The 18,680-nt window shown below is 44.3% G+C and overlaps 3 protein-coding genes across 9 annotated transcripts; 2 read left to right on the forward strand and 1 right to left on the reverse strand.

The window, feature by feature from the left end:
* Positions 1 to 336: 336 nt before the first annotated feature.
* LOC106749068 (protein ELYS) lies at positions 337 to 12,618 on the reverse strand. 4 transcript variants are annotated; one of them, XM_014628136.1, is made up of 7 exons: positions 12,193 to 12,618; positions 11,624 to 12,001; positions 10,346 to 10,643; positions 5,449 to 10,200; positions 4,540 to 5,418; positions 2,883 to 2,961; positions 337 to 2,097 (listed from the first exon to the last, which is right to left on the reverse strand). In XM_014628136.1, exons 1-7 carry the CDS (start codon positions 12,220 to 12,222, stop codon positions 1,920 to 1,922), a joined length of 6,594 nt encoding a protein of 2,197 aa, XP_014483622.1. In that variant the 5' UTR covers positions 12,223 to 12,618; the 3' UTR covers positions 337 to 1,919. The 4 variants fall into 4 exon arrangements, with proteins under 4 accessions (XP_014483622.1, XP_014483620.1, XP_014483624.1 ...); XM_014628134.1 differs by having other exon boundaries at positions 4,540 to 10,200; XM_014628138.1 differs by having other exon boundaries at positions 2,005 to 2,097; positions 2,887 to 2,961; positions 4,540 to 10,200.
* A 219-nt stretch (positions 12,619 to 12,837) lies between these two features.
* Positions 12,838 to 16,641, forward strand: LOC106749060 (traB domain-containing protein). 4 transcript variants are annotated; one of them, XM_014628117.1, is made up of 8 exons: positions 12,838 to 12,938; positions 13,958 to 14,224; positions 14,749 to 14,960; positions 15,067 to 15,181; positions 15,254 to 15,390; positions 15,468 to 15,877; positions 16,285 to 16,438; positions 16,564 to 16,641. In XM_014628117.1, exons 1-8 carry the CDS (start codon positions 12,911 to 12,913, stop codon positions 16,594 to 16,596), a joined length of 1,356 nt encoding a protein of 451 aa, XP_014483603.1. In that variant the 5' UTR covers positions 12,838 to 12,910; the 3' UTR covers positions 16,597 to 16,641. The 4 variants fall into 4 exon arrangements, with proteins under 4 accessions (XP_014483603.1, XP_014483604.1, XP_014483602.1 ...); XM_014628118.1 differs by lacking the exon at positions 12,838 to 12,938 and adding an exon at positions 13,321 to 13,564; XM_014628116.1 differs by lacking the exon at positions 12,838 to 12,938 and adding an exon at positions 13,574 to 13,734.
* Positions 16,597 to 18,084, forward strand: LOC106749062 (histone-lysine N-methyltransferase SETMAR). Its single transcript, XM_014628122.1, has one exon. The coding sequence runs from the start codon at positions 16,618 to 16,620 to the stop codon at positions 17,380 to 17,382; it is 765 nt and encodes a 254-aa protein (XP_014483608.1). The 5' UTR covers positions 16,597 to 16,617; the 3' UTR covers positions 17,383 to 18,084.
* The last annotated feature ends 596 nt before the right edge of the window (positions 18,085 to 18,680 follow it).

Consider the following 18,680-nt stretch of genomic DNA (forward strand, 5'->3'; position numbering starts at 1 on the left):
TGACGCTTTATATATTATTATATATATATAACTATATCTGATTATATATGAATAATTTTTTTCCGGATACACTTTACCCTATTTATATTTCCAAAAGAATACATATATTTACGAAATGCTATTACGATTCATTTATTATTAATTATCGATTATTATAAGGAACGTATATGCGGACGTATTATATGTACAATTTATTATCTACTAATTCACATAAGATTTGCATATCAGGAGAGATAAAAATTGTACCGACAGCGATCAAATAATACCCCATTAGAGTACGAGTTTATTTGCGATGATGTATATTATTTGTGGTGACTGGAGTCTTTTCTTCTTTTCTTTTTTTTTCGAGATACTACCATGTGTATTACTTTTCCTTTACATTTATTGTATTAATACAACTATACATGAGTACACGTTAATAAATTATTTACAAAGTTATGATACACTGCCTTTTAAAGAAAAAAAAAAAAAATATATATATATATATATATAAGTATTATCATATGCAAAATGTAGAGCAGAAAACGTTCTGTACTACGAAATCATATTCTAAAAGTATTAACGTTACAAAAACAGACTGTAGCCTTGAGAGCAAATTTCTGTCAAAAAAGACATATGTATACATAAACGGAATGAATGTTATTTTAGTCGTGTATGTGTGGGAGAAAGAGAGGGTATATGTGTCCATGTCCTGGGTATGCGTCAAGAACGGTCGATATAATACATTATTAATGATAGTTTATCATTATGGTATATTTTGGCATGATATATTCAACTGTAGCTGTCATTCCTGTACAATTATCCGTTCATGTGTTGACGTAGGAGTTAAGCACGACATATTTAAGATCGAATGAAATAGAATCGTACCAGCTAACACGTACGATGCAGTTTTTGTGAATCAATCATTACAGGTTTACATAGATTACAAAAACAATCTTCGAAACTACATGTGTACATCGCTTTCGAAAAAGAAGGAAAAATATTCCTAATCAATATCGCGCTAACATATATTCTAAGTACCGCTGTGTTGCAATTGATCAAATTTATCAACATAATATATATATATATGTATATCCTAATTAGAAAAAGAAAAAAAATTGCTTTATTTAATACATCAGGGATTCTGTTAAAAGAAACCGGATTGTCAAAAAAGAAAAATAGCAAAAACAGGACGGTCAATGTGTCCAAAAGTTATCTCTTCGGATATCTTATCGATTATCAAGAACTGTGAATCCGACACTTTTTCTTCATAGGATCTCGTTTCCTGTATGGTCCCCAGCATTACGTACCAGATCTCTCGCTTTACGATATAGCTGGCAATCGACGAACTCGAAACGAAATTTTAGAATTTACCGCTTTAAAATCTCTAATCTGATAATTCCCCGGTCCAACATGCCTCATTGATTGTTAGCAATTGTTCATCATATAAGCATAGTCGCTTTGTACTATATCTTTATGCAAAACAAAGACGCTGGAGACGATCGATAGTTTCGTATACACGACCAGTCGATGCGTATACGATAATCAATTCTCAGTTATCTAAGTTTTCCCGTAATTTTTCTAATCCCTTCCCGACGGAATTCAAGATACTATATCTATAATTCCTACAGATTGGCCTTCCAGCGTTTCTGATGCTTAATCGTAGAGAAAATTCTGTTTACTTACACGCGGCAATTGACCACACAGCCCTCTCTACCACCGCAAACAACGAGGTTTATGGTCAATTACAATATAGTCGAATGAGTGCCATTCTAATAATACAAACAGTTTTACATAAAAAATACGATCACATATATCACAAGAAGACAGATATCGTAGCCGGGAAAGAACGTATAAATTGAATTTAGGAATATTGAAAAATTCACAAACCAAAGGAGCACGATAAAGTTCAATTTCCGGATTTTTGGGAAAGTTCTCGCTCATTTTTTTGCACTTTTGGTTTTGTTTGGTATAACGAATTTTGTCCGAAATCGCGATCCATAAGTCTTGACAGTTACGCGACAGTAACGGTTGGGTTCGACAATATCGTCAGGTTTCTGGACAGCAGGATTTTCTACGCCCTTCTGATAAGGACTCGGTATGAATGACTTTATTTTTCTGTAAAAGTAAAAAAGAAGAATTAATATAAAATGAAGCAAATTACCCTCTTATAAGATGGACCTCTTATAAGATGGTTCAAATTAACGCTCCGGAGTAATCGCCGCTGCTATATTAGATTCGTGGCGTCACAGGCGAGAAATATTGCATGTCACTTGCAAATAAAGAAATATTTGGATAAAACAATACTTGAGATCGCTCGAAGATACTTGTGAGAATGGACGAAAATTCCCTTTTTTCCTCCTGAAGTAAATAAATAGCTGTAAAGGACACATGAAATACGGCCCAATTCATTCAGGAAAACACATGATTTCACAGTTGAAAGAAGTGAAAAATATGCTTCCGCGTATAACATTTCAAGCTAATCTTGGTTTTCGTCCGTTTTCACGGATTTAATAAGTATGTCACAAATCACCTGTACAATTAAGCAAATAATAAGAAAATCGGATACAACACAAAATTTCGTCACCACGCCACTTTTCACGTACACAAGTGCGATCCAGCAAACATTACAAATGCTTCGAAGCGTTTCTTCTTCTTTTTCTTCCTTTATTTGGGCCCAAAAGATGGAAAGAAGCAATGTTTCGAAGCATTTGCATGTAGCACTTGCTTGATGCACTCTATTAGTTCGTCCTTTTTTTTGTTCTGAATGTCAATGCGGAGTTCTTCGCTGACTACTCTGGAGCCTCAATACAAAAGTCCCAAAGAATAGCAAAGCAAGATGGTATGAAGCATTGAGAGAAGAATAAAAGAGAACATCGATAAATCAATTACTGAATTACAACCTACGATGTTGATTCGGAAACACATTTTTAGATCTGGTTTGAGGTGGTGAAAACACATAATTCGGGACTTCTCCAATATCTGCAAATTAAAAACAATGATCTCATTAAATCGTTCAGTTTTGAGACACCTTACCGTATAAAGCCAAACTATAATAGGTGTAGCAGGCCTTTAGTTTTTTTTACTTTAAACCTTGAATTGTGACTTGATCAAATTATCAAGCCAGCTGTGACTTGATTAAATTATTAAATCACAGCTTGAGGATGTATTATCCACTAACGCCCTATATTTTCAGTGGTGCATCAAAAGGGCTACTCATAAATTTAGTATTTATTAAGCAAAATTCCTGTACATTTATTTCACTATCTAAATAATAAATGTTAACTTGAAATAAAATTGAAATAGACATACGTATATATGTCTATTTCAATTTTAGACAAGATAGTCAATAATTCTAAAATTTGTGTATGTCTGCATATTAGTTTTTAATATCATAGTAAGTTTTAATTAAAAAATCTTATTTTTAATTTATAAGTTATTTAAAATAGAAATTACAAATGCCACGCTATTTTCAAGAATATCTATAAAACGTATCAACTTTAGCTATAAATATCTCCGCTCTCGAATAGGTCAATCTTTTTCTAATGGCACGAGTAATGAGTTAGATAATTTTTCAGTATAATATTTCAATATATATGTAGTGCAAATTTCATTGGATTCTTATGAAACCCGTTTTACCTTACAATTTCCTTTAAAATGGAGTAATTTTTTATCTAGCCTCTGAATTACCGTCAATTTTTGGTGTCGCTTTTAAATGCGATGTAGATCGATTTATAATTTTTTCGCAATTTTTTTCATCATTTTGACTCATGGACAATACATTTTTAAGACTCCTGCATAGGCGCTGCAACTATCTTTGTTTGATGACGTCAGAAGCGTTCCTCGCTCCTCCAGGAAATGCATGTCGAGAGTATTTACGGTACACGTTCAAATAAAAAGATATATCCACAAAATAACATTTATGATCGATTCGACACATTAGTAAAATACTCCAAACACTTTTGCTCTAACAATCAACAAATGACCGTAAAATTAACACTGACAAAATCATGAAAAAGAAAAAGGATTAAAAAGGAATTTTTTCCTTGAACGTATATACTGTAAGAATTCTCGGCATGCGTTTCCTCGCTTCTGACGTCATCAAATAAGGACAGTGTTGCAGTATCAGAGTTTGAAGCAAAAAACTAAGGCCCGTAATCTGAGCGCGCTGACAAGAAACGTGAACGCTCTCAGTATTTAAACCTGTGTTTTAAACATCGTGATGACACTCTCTGTTAGGAAAGCTTGGCAATCACGCGTGCTTATCCGCAAAATTCCTACTCAGGACTAATAAATCGACTTGTCAGCGAGCAAACAACGTCATGAGCGCGTTCAGAATACCTAAAGGTTTCACCACACCTGTTACAGATCAGACTTGAGTAAATGGTGCCACGTCTTACGATGTGTGCGTGAACTGCGCGATTGATTTGCTTATTTGCAATTACAATGATCACACCAGCTGATTTCGACTACAGATATTTATTCACCCACTCGTCATTCACAGGACGTTCATCGTGCAACGTGAGACCATTTACTCGGGACACGCGGCTGCCTAGACACCTTTCTCGTCGGACGGCACGTCCACCTTCTCGGGCTTCGAGAAAGAGAACATGTTGCCGCTTTCTTCGCTCGTGCTGGCTCGCTGCGCTTCGTCCTTCCCCGCGTCGACGAGTGCGGTGACCGACGGCGCTCTCCTTCGGCGCGGGGGGGTCCCGACTTCGCTGTCCTCTCGGAGCTCCCTTCGCTCCTCCGCGACGGCTTCCTCCGCTACCGGCTCCTCGACGATGCTTCTCATGCCGGTCCTCCGGAGCCTTATCCTCAGCTCCTTGTGCGACACGTCCGCGCTGGCCGCTCTCCTCTCCCTGGCGCTGGCCGTCTCTTTTCGAGCCGCGGACCTCGTCTCCCTCGACGGCTGGCTCAGGATGTCCTCCAGCTCCTCCGGTATCGACTGTATCGACATGCTGCGTCTGCGTGTGTTCGCGGCCGGACTGTCGACCATCTCCTTGGCGAAGGAGCTCCTGAGTCGCCTCGGGCTCTCCGAGGACTCTATAAAGAGCTCGGCATCTTCCGGCAGGACCTCTCTCATGATACTGCTGGACCTGCGTTTCCTCCCGGTCTGCACGGTGACCTCTTTAGGCGCTGAACTACCACGTCGAGCTCGACTCGCTTTGACGGCCAGTTCCGTCGTAGGCGAGCCGCCCGTCACCGAAGACCTCCTCGCGCGCACGGACCTCTTCCTCGCGGCCGTGTCCTCCTCGTCGTCGCTCTCGAACCTGCAGCGAGTCCTCGACGGCGCGTCCGCCTCTTTCCTCGCGGAAGACGTGAGCCTCGCGCTTCTCCGCACCGCCGGCTCGTCCTTCGGCTCCGATGGGGCCTCCTTCGCTGCGGATCTGCCGCGACCCTTCTTGGCCGCATCCGAGGAGCCCGTCGATTCCGACGAAGCCGCTGCTCCGAGCCCCTCGCCCGTCGGCGCCTCCTTCGCGAGGGAGCTCGCTCGCCGAGAACGCGGCCTCGCCGGCAGTGAAATGTCCTTCGACGAGTTCGCTCTCCTCAATCGCGCCACCGGCTTCGCAGGATCCGCTTCTCGGGGATCCAGCAACGTGTCCAACGCGATGGAACTCGCGCGCCGCCGAGGCTCGCTCGCCGGCGAATCCTTCGCCACCGAGCCCGCTCGTCGCGCTCGCTGCGCCGGTCTCTCGGTAATCGCCTCACCTCGCGACGAGGAGTCCGACGTCGTCGTGCCGACCAAGTCTCGCGCCGTCGAGCTCCCTCTCCGCGAACGCGTGACCCTCTCTGCGTCCTTCGAGCTCGCTCTGCGCGACCTGGTCGCTCGCACCGGCTGACTCCGCTTCGAGGAACTCGCGGCTTCCGACGGTTCCTCCCGAGACTCGGCCCCCGGCACGGTTCCACCCGAGCCTCTTCCCGAGACGTCGTCTCCCGAAACCCCACCCTCTTCGGGCTGGCTCTTCTCCCGTTGCCGCCTCGACAGCTCCGGCAGCTCGCTGTTCTTCGGCTCCTCGCTCTCCCTAAAGTTACCGTCGGACTCGTCATCCGTGATGTTCGACATGTCGTACAGTACGTTCCCCGAAGCGGCCACGGTCGAGTGCGTCTTCTTCTCGTCGGCGTCGCCCGACTCGAAGACCATCATCTCGTCCTTGCTCGTCGACTCGTCGTCGGTGAAGTCGACGTCGCCCGTTACTCGTACGGACTCCCTCAAACCGTTCGATCTCTTATCGCGTTCTTCCGGGTCCAGGGTGTCCGGCAAGCGGGAGACGGCAACTTGGTCCTCTATAGACAGACTCTTGAACACTTCGTCGTCCTCCTCCTCGTCCTCGTTTTGGCTGTATTGTAACTGGAAGAGCTCCTCGTCGGACTCGTCTGAGGCGGTCGGCCTAGGTTCCGCGACCTTCTCCGGCGCAGGCTGTTCTCCGTCGGTACTCGAAGCCTCCCTCCTCGCGACCCCATTGTCGTACTTGTCTTCGCTCTGCTCGCCTCGCGCGTTCCTCTCCGGACTGTCCTCCATGAGTTCGCTCTTGCCGTGAACAGGCTGCTCGATATTCGAGAACCTCTCGGGCTCGCCCGGCACGTCGAGCTCCTCCCCCACCTCGCGCGTACCTCCCACAGGTGACTTCGATCCCTCTTTCTCATCAACCTCCCCCTCCTCCTTCTCCCCCTCTCCGTCGTCTTCCTCTCTGAACAGCTCGTCGTTGACGCGCCTCTGAAAAACGATCTTCTTCGTCAACGGAGTGGACGACGTGAACCCACTTTTACGATCCCTCTCCACGGAGAAGCTCCAGCGAGACTGCAGGGTGATGCGCTCCAGTTTGCTCATCGAGTAGTCGCTGACATCGCTGTCGGAGGAGAGCATAGTGGTAGAGTAGCCGGCGGACTGCAGTGAACTGCGTCTTCCGGAGGTATTCGTGGCGGACGGCTTGCCAGCTAACGAGGTCGTCGCGGACAAGGACGCGCCACTGGCTCTTCTCGCGTCGCTCGATCCTTGCAGCATCTCCACGGACGATTGTAAGGCACTTCTTCGGAGGCTGGGTCGCGGACGCGGGAGGCAGTAGTTCCTGCTGGAGATGCTGGAGTTGCCGCTGAGGACCGCGCTCTCGCCACACAGCTCATCGTTCGCGTCCGGGCTGAGGAAGACCTCGTCGGCCGAGGAAGCCCCGGCGAACACGCTCTTGCCGTCGTTTCCCCGCTCGTCCTCCTCCTCCCCCACTTTCGTCTCCACCTTCTCTCCCTCTTCACGTTCCTCCTTCGCCTCGTCTTCGTATTGCAAAATCTCCTTCGGCTGATTGACGCTGAATCGTATCTGCCTGCTGGTCTTCTTCGACTGGTTGTCGGCGAACCCGTCCACGAGCTCCTTCTCTTGAAGCGAGCTCGCGAGGTCGCCGGGCGACACCGAGCTCCTGATGAGGCGCCTGATCTTCAGAATCGAGTGCGGCGTCTCGCAGACGACGTCCTTGCTCGCGTTGAACTTGCGCTTCACCAGAGGCGTCGCGAAGCTCAGCTCCGACTCCTTGGCTGGGCCGGTCGACCTGTTCGGCGAGGCGCTCCCGTCGGACAATTTCCGACGTTTCGCGCAGTCGACGTCGTGGTCGTTCGCACCCTCCTCGTAGATCTGATCGACCGTGCGTTTGCCGGCGCGACGGCTCTTGCGCGCCGGGAACAGCACGCAGTTCACGCTCGCGCCGTGGTGATTCAGCCTGAGCGACATGCAGGGCGCGCTCACGAACGGGATCTGACACTTCTCGCCCCGCAGGTAGGTCTCCCGCGCCTTCGCAATCACCGTCTCGTGTATGCCGCGCAGCCGGTCGTGGCTCCTGCAGTGCGACATGGGCCGAGGGTAACGGGGGGCCTCCACGTCCAGGCTGATCGCGGCCGCGTTCGCGGAGAAGCGCTTCGTGATGTCGGGCAGGGTCGTGTTGTACGCGCCGAGCATACTCGACTGGGCGCCGTCTTCGAGGAAACTCGGCTGACGACGCGCGAGGTGGTCGCCACCGATCGCTTCCGTGTACCGACATCGCTGCAGGTAGTACAGCAGCCGCACGTCCTCCGTCTTGTTCTCCTGCAGGAACTTGACGAACACCTCCTCCTCCTCGGAGTCCAGAGCGAGGTGCAGGATCTCGTCGAGCCTGCCGTAGGTCTTGCACGCGCGGAAGAAGCAGGTGAGCAGTTGCTCGTAGTGGCAGGGCGGCCGGCGGTGGAAGGCCGACTGCACCAGGCCGTGCTCCACCGACAGGCTCACGGCGACGCTCTGCTCCTCCACGGACGACAGAGGTGGTTTCCTCACACGAAGGTAGACCAGGGCCAGCTTGTGCTGATTGTTGCGCACCAGAGTGCGCAATATGAACCGGTGATGCCAGTCTTTGACGTCCGAGTCGGACACCAGCTGGCCGGTCATCATGTCGAGGAAGCCTTGGTAGTCCTCGTGATCCAGCAGCCAGAACGCCTGGGTGAGCTTGATGAGGCTGGGGCTCATCTTGAAAGCGGACGGGTACTTGATCAGCTGGTCCACGCCGGGATACAGCCGCTGCAGCAGCATCGCCAAGTCCATCAGTAAGTAGATCGTGATCTGGTGCTTGCAACTGACCTCGCGCGGCTCCGTGTGCTGGCAGTCCGTCAGGTAGCTTCGCAGCAGAGATTGCAGCGATGGCGGTGGATAACAGCCGCCCAGGCCGCCTTCTCTTTCCCACTGTTCCTTCAGCACGGAGCACTCGCGCGTGATCAGTTCGTCGATGAACAGCACCTCCTCCTCCTCGTCGCTACCGCCTTTGCTCGTTCGAGCGATCTGCCCTCGTTTCTCCTTGTAGGACGTCGAGAGCTTTTCGTACGGATAAGGCACTTTCAGCGCTAAGGAGATGGGCAGGGTCTCCTCCTCCAGTTCCTGCGTCTCGGGCAGCAGGCCCACGTCGTAGAACCAGAGGAGCACCTGGAAATACGTGGAGACGCGTTTCAGCGTCCTCCGCTGGGTCGCCAGGTCCGCCGTGCCGAACGGCAACTTCGCCACCACGTTGGACAGGCATTCCAACTGCTGGGAGCAGAAGCGCAAGGTCCTCACGTCGGCCTCGCCGATGCCGCTGCCCGACTGGTCGAACAACGGGACGCAGAGCCGATCGGCGAGTATCTTGATCGTGGAGGCTCTCTGAACGCCCCACTTGAGGAAACTCGGATACAGATACGCCGCGCTACCGTCCGCCCAATCCAGAGCGCACCTCACCAGGAAGGTGGACCATCGTTGCTCGAGGCAGAGCGACAGCAGCATCTCCCGTTGCGCGTTGTAGTCGCTGGCGAAGGAGAATTCCGAGTTGAACGGCACCAGGCCGGCGGCCAGGCACCGGTGAAACGTTTCCGACGGTTGCAGCAGTATCACCGGGCCCGCAATTGCCATTTCGCGCAGCAAATCCGCCTGAACGCCGCGAGTCATCCAGAACGTCAGTCGCGTCGGGCTCAGCTCCACCCACTCGAGCGACAGGGAGTTCGGGTAGAAGAGCTCCTCGGGCGAGCTCGGCCCGTTGCTCGGGAACTCCCGCAAACTCAGCGGCACGTAAGCGAAATTAACGACCGGCCCGTACTTCTCCTGCAACAGGTTCGACCTGACGCGATAAGTCGCCAGGATGCTGTTCGGATTCTGGCACTCGTCGATCGTGCGGGGCATCTGCTCTTTGTACCATTGATTCAGATCGAACAGCAGCGTCCTACTGCTGGTGGAGATGAGCAGCAGATTATCCTCGCCCTTCTTGACGCCCGAGTCGGTCTGCTCCGGATTGGCCTCCCTCTCGACGGTGCACAAACCGACGACCCGCTCGTTCTCGCTCAACTCGAACTCGAACTTCAGACTGGGATCGGCCTCCAGGTTGAAGTACAGGTTTATCCCGCGGTCGCAGTACTTCCTCTCGAACAGCATGGCGTACATCCGCAGCACGGACGGCGCCCTCGACGACGACTCGTCCTGCAACACCGCCCACAGGTAACAAAATGGCCTAGGATCGTCCGTGGGCTCCAGTAAGGCCAGATGCGTGACCGCCATGTTCTCGTCGATGGGCGCACTGATCCACCCCACGGAGCCGTCGTTCTGCCAAATGATCACCCGACCCAGACAGCCGGTGATCAGACAACCGATCTTCGTGGAACTAACGATCGCTGTGGTTAGGTTCTCGCCGAATAACGGGGACGATTCGAACTCTTCTCTATTGAAGCCGATGTATCTTTCTACGCCTTAAAACACCCAATCTCCAGGTGAACAATCGCATCGCAATATTTGATTAATATTGAATATTTAATTGCTTAATATTTTTAAATATTTAATTAATTATTGGCTAATAATGAATGCACGCACACAATTATATTTTGCAATACTTACGATTATTTAGCAGATTGTAAGCCGCGTGCCTCTCTTGACTGAAGCGACGGCCTCTGGCGGGGGCCTGTTTCGCTGACAGATCCATTTCTGCCGGTGACGTTTCATCCATAACAGTAGATAAATCATGCACGTCCCATGTGGATCTTCGGAGGTCGATCATGATGTGCTGAAGGTCACGTAAAACTACACAAGCTATACCATCCATCTCGTTCAGCACATTGTCTGGCCTCTTCTCGTTGAACTCTTCCCATTCCGCGCCACCTGATATAACACACACCTTCTCCACCCCACATGGCATCTATAAGGTACAAATGCAACATTAACTTTTCACCCATGTTATCCTTCTGCATAACTTAACACATTGCGGACCGCTAAGAAATCTAAGACATACGCTTGGGACCGCACGTTTTTGGGCAAACTTGCACGTTACTAAAATCGTCATAACATTTTTATTGATGAAGCAATGTTTGTCAAACTTTCAGAAATTGTAAAATAGGACGCATTTTAGGTATTATTGAAAAAAAAAAATTATGTGTTTTAATAATTATCCTAACTTTTTTTACTTGAAAATAAATTTTTGCGAATTTTTTAAAAATAATGGACGTAAAATAGGATACATTTCAGGTATTATTAAAAAAATTGTTTTTTTAATAATTATCATAACATTTTTATTTAAAAATCAATTTTAAACCAAAGTTCCTAGTACTTTTTTGACACATTGTTGACCGACAATTTTACTTAGAATTTATCTCATGTAATCGGCTATTATTTCGTAATTGGAATGTAGAAGTGAAACAATAAACTTCAAAAAATTTTATTTAATATTTAACTTTTAATATTTCTTTTTGGTATGATAAACGGTGTAGCAATCACCTACGTATAATGGTACACAACAGGCTTTGCAAATGTATCTTGCATCGATCACGAGTTTACTCGTGGCCGGTCAGCAACGTTTGAGCAGGAAGACACGAGTTAACGTTTTTCCTATTTCGTCGTTAGAGGCCGGTAACGACATATCTCGTCTTTCATATTGCGTCGTTAGAGGCCGTTGGCGAGATATCGCACAGTTGCTACTGAATACGACCTCCTGCTAACCATACCCGGCCACTGGGTACGGTTAGCAATAAAATGTCTGGTCCGCAATGTGTCAACAACCAGATATAAGAAATTTGTAATTGAACATATTTAAATACTAAGCACTTAACAAATATGTAGACAGCTCACGAGAAGCACTTGATTGAATATTTTAACAAGGAAATAACACTAGAATATACTCACACGAATTGCTCTTAAGACACGGGACACAGTACAGTCAAATATACACAACAATCCTGAAGAATCCTTTGGTCTGCTTGCATTATTATCTATTCCAATCAGCAGCAACGGCAAATCTCCAGATTGCGTGGGAAATTGGGAGACGGATGTCACAGTTCCGCGAAATGTCCAACTACTAATGCTCTCCCCTGTTTTTGCATTGAAAACTACAAAATGACAATCATAACTCAACCAAGCATACGTCGCATTGTGCAGAAATCCTCCGTAGCAATCATTGGTGTCATTATGTTCTTGAGAAATCGCCGATTGGTTCTGTTCCTCTGCCTCTAAATTTCTCAACCTGTTCGACACAGAGAGCGGAAGGTCCACGGTCCTGCGAATCTGCAGTAAAAGAAAAGAGGAATTACGAGGGGAAATTACAGAAGGGGGAAAGTCATATTTACCAGACAAAATGCCACATTTCCTTAAATTGTACTCGCAGTGAAAAAAATGTTAATTGAGCGCTGCGAATTATTGCGGTTGTACGATCGCTAACGGTAACGACAATTGAATTTTTCGAAACAGCGTATTACCTCGCAGTTGACCTCCTCGAACTCCTTCATGTCTTATGGCAGGCTACCGAAATACCTCACGTGTTGGGAGTTGCATTTAAAAACCGTTCTCGCGGCTCGAAATGAGGTTAGGTTGGCGCCAAATCTCACGATCTCCTCACGCAATCGTCCGACGGGTACATCGATGACGAAATTGCACGCGCGACGGAAGGTAATTTATTAGGAGAACACCGTGACGACGTCAATTTGGAATATTCGTATTACGAAATCAGTATTGTCTCTCATTCATCTTGTTACGCGTGCGAGCATTTTAAAACCGCTACTATACAACTACGAAGTACGTTAAACACTGTTCCCAACCGTTCGTCATTTCGCGATAATACGGGATACGCCGTGCACAGGTTGGCTCATCAATCGCACGATAATCGGTAAGTACAGAATATTATCAAACACGTTGACAAATATGTTAGAAATATTAACAAAATTGAAATATTTCTCGTCCAGTGTCGCGAGTAGTTCGAATAACGGAAGATTTACACTACACTCGACATTCGATTTATGATATCCAATAGGAATAATCAATTTCTAGGGACTTGTGTTAGCGACATTGTGAATGCGCTCGATCAATTTCGTTTCCGTGACGTTTGCAACGTAAAGCGTTGTCTCATCTTCGAAATTTCTCGAAATATTCTTTTCCTGCATTAAAGATTCCTTACCTAAAGTGAACCATATTCGCCGGATGTTTTGCAATATAAACATAGTACCTGGTAAGTGATATCTAAATATTATATCGTTCGAGGAGAGAATTGCAAAGTCACAGAATATATTATCCAAATTTAATCAAATTAGTGACGCTGAGTATGTAAAACTGATCGACACTGAATAAAGCTCATGTTAAAGTTCGATATCTTTTAATTTTTCTTTCCTGTTCCTAGAAAAATCGGTGGAAAATTATAACAGTCCGTGCGAGAAAAAAAATCCACGATAAGATACGTGTGCGAAATTTGAAAAATTTATAGAGAGAATCGTATTAAGATAATATTCGCCGGTAACTTATGTCATTGAGAAATATCGTATTCGTGATAGTCACAAATTAAGAGTTGATTCACGACGTGTCTCGCGAACGATTGAAATAACGGTAGTATTTCGTCGGATTGTCATTTCACTAGACGTTTCTTAACAATTTCGATACCGACTAATATCGCGAACTTAGTACGGAATGCTACCGATAAGCGCTTATCATGAGCGCTTTTGGTAAAAAGTCCTCTTTGACACACGAATCTAGTGTGCTCGTTCAGAACCGCGGTTATTATAGTAATGCGATGATTTGACGTGTGTCTCGATGAGCATTCTTCCATACGCTAGCTTTTCCCTTCAAATTTTCGTTCGTTGTGTAAGTGCTTCGAATGACGAATCTTAATAATTGACTCGATAAAAGTTAATTTGGGAATCTATCGTTATAGCGACTCGGAGAACCTATCTCCGTGATCGTGTTTAAAGTTTTCTGCCAGGTTAAAAACATGCAGCAATTCATATTGGCTGTTAAAAAAAAGATGTTTAACGGTAATAGGACTTTTAAAGATTTTAGAGATATTCTTCATTTCTTTGACGATCTAAAAATATGCAATTTTTAATTATTGTTTGTTTATCTTCTACATATGTATTTGTCAGATTATTCTTTTGGTGTGCAGCTATAACAATTTTGTTTATTTGGTATGATAAAACGCAAACAAATATTCTGTATAAACTGAAATAAGTATGTCAGCAGAATGTATGGATTTTTCAGATGAAAAAATGGCATCCCAATCTAGTGAGGTTGACGAGAACACCAATGACGACCAACAGCAAAAAATATTATCTGCAGAAGACGAAAACTATGACATTGACGAGAGAGGTGACTATATTTTCTTTGGGCCAGCTCACAGGGTCCGAACTAATTCAGAGCCAAAAGCAGGTTCTGGATCAATAACAGAATGTGCTTGTACGTTAACAAAAGATAATTATACCAAGGAAAGCATAGAATCTTTTGACAAGGAAATTGTTACTGAAATAGGTGAGATATATCGCATACCTTACTTTCTATTTTATACGCATATATAGAAAGAAAATCAGATATTTCTGTAAGTTCAAAATATTCTTCTGTTTTCTACTTTCTTGCCTATCGTCTTCTGTCTCAATACTTTTGACTTTTAAAAGAAATAAACATGTTCTCTCTATGTCATTGGCTTACATGATACAATATGATTGTAGTAGTAGAAGTAGCTAATGTTCTAAGGTTTCATGCTCGTGTAAGGTCTTTATAATTTAATAATAAAACCAGCCATTGTGTGCTACTAATATAAGGCAAACTCATAAGAGTACGTTAATATTCTCAAAGAATGCCAGTGCGATATCGAAATAAGAAGAAAGTTTTAAAGCCTCAAGGTATAATTATTGAGGAATTAGATACCTAGATAGATATTAAGATAGAATCATTGAGAATTAGATACTGTACATACCTTCAGGTATAACATATTTGATATGTTTTTACATCGTATTTCCTATACTAAGTTTTAATTCTATATATTTTTGCTGCAGAAAATGAATTTCGTGTGGACTTTGGTATCCAGGATAAAGAATCTCAAATTAATGATGAGGTGAGTGAGATACCAGGAATAAAGGAATATGACCCTACTATTGATGAGAGGTTACCAGAAACTGTGACATTATTAACTACACCGGACGGAGGGAAATTATACCTAATAGGAACAGCGCATTTCAGCGTTGAAAGTCAAAATGACGTGTCGAAGGTAATTAATATATGTACATGTATTTCTTGTTACAATACAAGTATGATTTTGCAAATAACTTAACGTCAATACTTAGCAAGTATGTTATTGAAATTACTTTCTGCAGATTATACAAGCTGTACAACCTCACATAATTGTAGTCGAGTTGTGCAAAGCTAGAGTTGGTATATTGCAACTTGACGAAGAAGCCATGTTTCGTTATGCTAAGGACATTAGTTATCGTAAGTCCATGTTTGTAATAATTCTCAGCTGTCGGTATGCTGTATAACTGCTTGACTCTTTTTAATTTATAGAATGCATTATGGATATTCTTAAAAAGGAAGGTCTTTATAACGGTTTACTGCACATCTTATTGCTAAGAATGGCAGCTCATGTCGCTAAAGAACTAGGAATGCCACCTGGTGGTGAGTTTCGAAGGGCGTTCGAGGAGGTCAGTGTGCATTTATTAGAAGTAACGATTATTCACGTGCGCGATGATTAATGTAATGTTTGATATATTTGTTTCAGGCGAAGAAAATACCAAACTGTATGATTCACATGGCCGATCGGCCTATCAACATAACAATGCAACGTGCACTACGAGCGTTATCATGGTGGCAGACTATAAAACTAGGCTGGCACTTAGCATTTATGAAGAGGCCGATTACCCAGGAAGACGTCGAGTTCTGTAAACAACGATCGATGCTGGACGAAATGATCGCTAGCATGAAAGGGGAATTTCCCGTACTGGGAGAAGTGTTCATCAAGGAGAGAGACATTTACTTAACGTACTCGCTGCAAATAGCTTGTATGCCTCAATTTACATCCCACGGTATCAAACCAATGCGAGTTGTTGGAATTGTCGGTTTGGGACACACACCGGGTATTATCGAGAATTGGGGCAAAGTTCAGCCTACCGATATATCACCTATCCTAAAGTACGTATAAAATTATCGTAACGTACCTTGTATAGAATTTCCCACATTATCGGCGATCTTAATGTTAACGATTTTAAACGATTTAAGAAAAAAGGACTTTTCTGAGATATACTTGCTAAGAAAAAGTTACCGCTTCAGCAGTAATCAAATCGGCCAACTATGCTCGTTCGTTAGAAGAATAATCGATCGATCGTGATTGGCCAGTTTGCTTATTGCTTACGTTTTATGGCAGGATTGAGGATGAACAAAGGATGAATAAATTCATATTAACTTCATATTAAATGAATCGAATTAATTTCACATTGCTCAAGAAATCCACCATTAAGATTATGATCGCGATTTGTAGGACGTTCTATATATTTGGGTATGTTATTACTCGGTCGACCGATCGCTTCGTCTTCTCGCAGAGTACCGCCGCCGTCGATGTCGAGTAAGATCCTGAAGCTGACGGTAAAAGCGTCCGTGCTCGGCGCTGCGATTTACATCAGTTACAAGGTCATAGCGGTGCCCGCTGCTCTCACGTTCCAATCTATCAAGTCATCGGTCGAGGGACTTCTGAAGGTTAGTGCCGCGCGATAGGATAACTCGAGGTTTCACCTAGAAAACCAAAACAAGAGGGGAATTTTGTTTCATTACAAAACAATATCTTTTCCCCCCTTTATCTCGTGCTGCCTTCGTCACGGAAGGCAATCTCGGACCTCCTTGGCTTTCTTTGTTGATATACGTCGATTGCGGTAAGCATGGAAGCGACCGCTTCCAACGACGATTATGAGCACGTCCTAGCCGGCGTGATGTACGTAGTGAATAATATACCGGGACCCGGTGTAGATGTGGTAGACTTCGAGTCGGAATATTCCACAGGCTGTTCGTGCACGGCCGAGTGTCACAGCTGCTCCTGTACACGCGGCTCCGCTAATTATTCCGACGCGCGAATCATCGACGAGAACTCGAGCGTGCCGATATACGAATGTAACGGTAACTGCACGTGCCAGTCGTATTGCGGAAACAGATTGGTGCAAAACGGCCCGCTGAATTGTCTGGTCGTGCGCGAGGCAGCGGGCAAAGGTCTCGGCCTCTTCACGACCGGAACGATCCAGAAGGGCCGATTCATTTGCGAATACGCCGGGGAAGTGATAAGCCTGCACGAGGCGCGGCGCCGTATCGAAACGAATCGAAGACACAACGCGATGAATTACGTACTCGTAGTGCGAGAGCACTACGGTAATCGCGTCGCAGTGACTTGTATAGATCCCGAGCGCTTTGGTAATATCGGACGGTACGCCAATCATAGCTGTGACCCAAACTCAAGCCTCGTCCCGGTCAGAGTGGAGGGAATCGTACCTCGATTATGCTTGTTCGCCTCCAGGGAAATAAAGAACGGAGAGGAAGTGACTTTTAATTACGCCGGTGGACTTGCGGCTGATTCCGTCCATTGTCTCAGTGATACTCCCTGTCTTTGCGGTTCTAACAGTTGTTTCGGTTACTTACCGTATGATCCAGTGTGACGGCACGAGAGAGCCAGCTCTGTAAGATTATATTCACGAACGATATATTATAATGATGAAAAATTTTAGTTTAAAAGCTTGTAAAATTCACATTGCGAGGTCTCTGATCTACCACGAGAGAGTTGTACGGTCAGAATGCCGATGAAAACTATTGTGTGTCTTGAGAAACGCTTGATATCATAAAGTAGGTAGTAAGGTACATTGATCAAAATTCTCGCGAAACATATAATTCTATGACTGGTCGTACGTAACGGAATCTTAAACATACATTTTTCAAAGTGTTTTTACTTGGACATGTATATATATGTATATACATATAAACATGTATGTACATACACACGAAGAGAAAATGTCCAATTATACTGGTAACATCATATGTATCCCAGTCGCTTCCCCTGCTTGTTAATCGATTCTTCTCTGTAATAGATCGATGCTATCAATTAGTATACGGAATATCACGTATGTATTAAGCGAGATACCCTGTATATTTTCACATTGCTACGTCGAGCTGTAATGAAATTTGGTGTTTTAGGTAGTTATGCTATTTATTATTTTATATTTTATTACGAATGGAATTTTATATTATTCTTATGTGCAATAACATCTGAATTAAAATTGAGGATTATTTCTATCATATATATGTGTGTGTGTGTGTATAATACATTTTTAATTAGAGTATATATATATACTCTAATTTAGAAAATATATATATATGTGTGTGTGTATATGTAATATATTTTAAATTAGAGTATATATATATATATATATATAAGGTGTGAACGAGCACGTTGGTAGTATTGTTTTTGCGTTGTCATGATATGTCAGTATGTATATAAATAATGTGCCAACAGAGAAAGAATATACGGCGTACTACTTTCCCAACAGTGGTATTTAGCTAAAAATATCTAGAAAAATACATTTTGTAGTCAAAATAATATGTGTCCTGCCCGATATTATTATTCTTGATTACGCATAAACGAGACGCAAAATAAGTGATAATTAATGCAACCAACGTGAAGTGTTCAGTTTTCAAGAAAGTAGACATTACCAAAAATCGCCAATTAACGATATTCAATAATCTGCTTCTTATTGAAACAAACAAACAAACAAACAGCGAATCAAACGTTTCTTCAATTATAGAGAACTAGAATTAATACATAAAATATTATTATACGATATTCATATCAGTCGTATTGTAAGAGTTTTAATAATATAAATGTATACAGATATTTATATATAGGCATAGGATAAATATGGATTATGTAACATCGAGTTATTGAAATTTACAGCTTTTTGAT

This window comes from Dinoponera quadriceps, unplaced genomic scaffold, assembly GCF_001313825.1.
Source record: "Dinoponera quadriceps isolate SergipeBrazil2010 unplaced genomic scaffold, ASM131382v1 scaffold3382, whole genome shotgun sequence".
In the NCBI taxonomy this organism is placed as follows: Eukaryota; Metazoa; Arthropoda; class Insecta; order Hymenoptera; family Formicidae; genus Dinoponera; species Dinoponera quadriceps.